Source organism: Coregonus lavaretus, assembly GCF_964263955.1.
Source record: "Coregonus lavaretus genome assembly, contig: HAP1_SCAFFOLD_11056, whole genome shotgun sequence".
Classification (NCBI taxonomy): domain Eukaryota; kingdom Metazoa; phylum Chordata; class Actinopteri; order Salmoniformes; family Salmonidae; genus Coregonus; species Coregonus lavaretus.
Window position 1 is genome coordinate 1 of NW_028156170.1, and position 1,000 is coordinate 1,000.

The following is a 1,000-nucleotide window of genomic DNA, read 5'->3' on the forward strand; positions in this document are numbered from 1 at the left end:
GAATGGAGCAACTGGAATGGCATCAAACACATGGAAATCATCTGTTTGGTGTATTTGATACCATTCCACTGATTCCGCTCCAGTCATTACCACGAGCCCGTCCTCCCCATTTAAGGTACCACCAACCTCCTGTGAGATTGGAATATATTAGTCTGTTTGGAACAGATAATACAAATATAGTATGTAGCGGGTATATCTGTTTTATAGCGTGGTCCAGACCCCAAAAAACGATTAGATTAAGCACAGAAATACAAAATGTCCATTTACCCGTAAGTACATGTCAAATGACCTTAATCAATATCGCTCTTTGGTACCATTCAGATAAACATGACTGTTGTAAAATAGTTCCTTCGTCCCCTGGCTGTAGGATCAGTCTGTTAAACCCTGGCTCTGTTATGAAGTCTCACCACAGGCCTCTGAGACGCAGTAAGAGGATGGAACCCACAGGTCAGCTGATCCTGTATCGAACACTACGGTGAAGTTCTGTTCCGGGGTACCCAGGCTGATCACACCATAGTACTGAGCCTGGACAATCACACACACAGGGAATACAATGTCATTGGCCCGTTAATGTATTCTGAAATCCATACAGTATTGATCAACTCTTCGGGAAAAAATAGAGGTCTGATTGCCACGTACAGTGACTACATAAAAGTACGTCAGGCGTTTAGATGTTTTTCAATATACTGAACTTATGATTGATTTTTCTTCGCTCCATATAATACATCAAATACCACACCAGATTCCCTTGCTAGGGAAACGCCACAGTTCAATACAGTTATTCACTTCCATTCAGTCCGACTTACATCCATGAAGTTGTAGAGCCTTTCGCTGCTCTTGTCCAGCCTGAGCGAGGGTGTGCCCGGTGGGTAACACTGGGCGTACCTCCGATTGAACACGTCCGGCTGGTGGTCCCTCATGAAGTCCTCCAGGCGATGGGTGGCTCTTAGCTGAGTACGCACAGAGAGCATCCGACGCAGGGGGATCCTGGGTGGAACAT

General features: G+C 45.4%; 1 protein-coding gene across 1 annotated transcript; it reads right to left on the bottom strand.

Moving 5' to 3' along the window:
- Positions 1-33: 33 nt before the first annotated feature.
- Positions 34-984, bottom strand: LOC311126718 (pepsin A-like). The gene is made up of 2 exons (XM_084200709.1): positions 807-984; positions 34-525 (listed from the first exon to the last, which is right to left on the bottom strand). The coding sequence occupies exons 1-2, from the start codon at positions 969-971 to the stop codon at positions 394-396; spliced, it is 297 nt and encodes a 98-aa protein (XP_084056835.1). The 5' UTR covers positions 972-984; the 3' UTR covers positions 34-393.
- Positions 985-1,000: the final 16 nt, after the last annotated feature.

Bases quoted from the DNA above. Each gene is read 5' to 3' on its own strand.
- LOC311126718 (XM_084200709.1), bottom strand. From the start codon at position 971: ATGCTCTCTGTGCGTACTCAGCTAAGAGCCACCCATCGCCTGGAGGAC. The intron at 526-806 runs GTAAGTCGGACT...GTGATTGTCCAG, and splicing joins GGCTCTACAACTTCATGGAT to GCTCAGTACTATGGTGTGAT.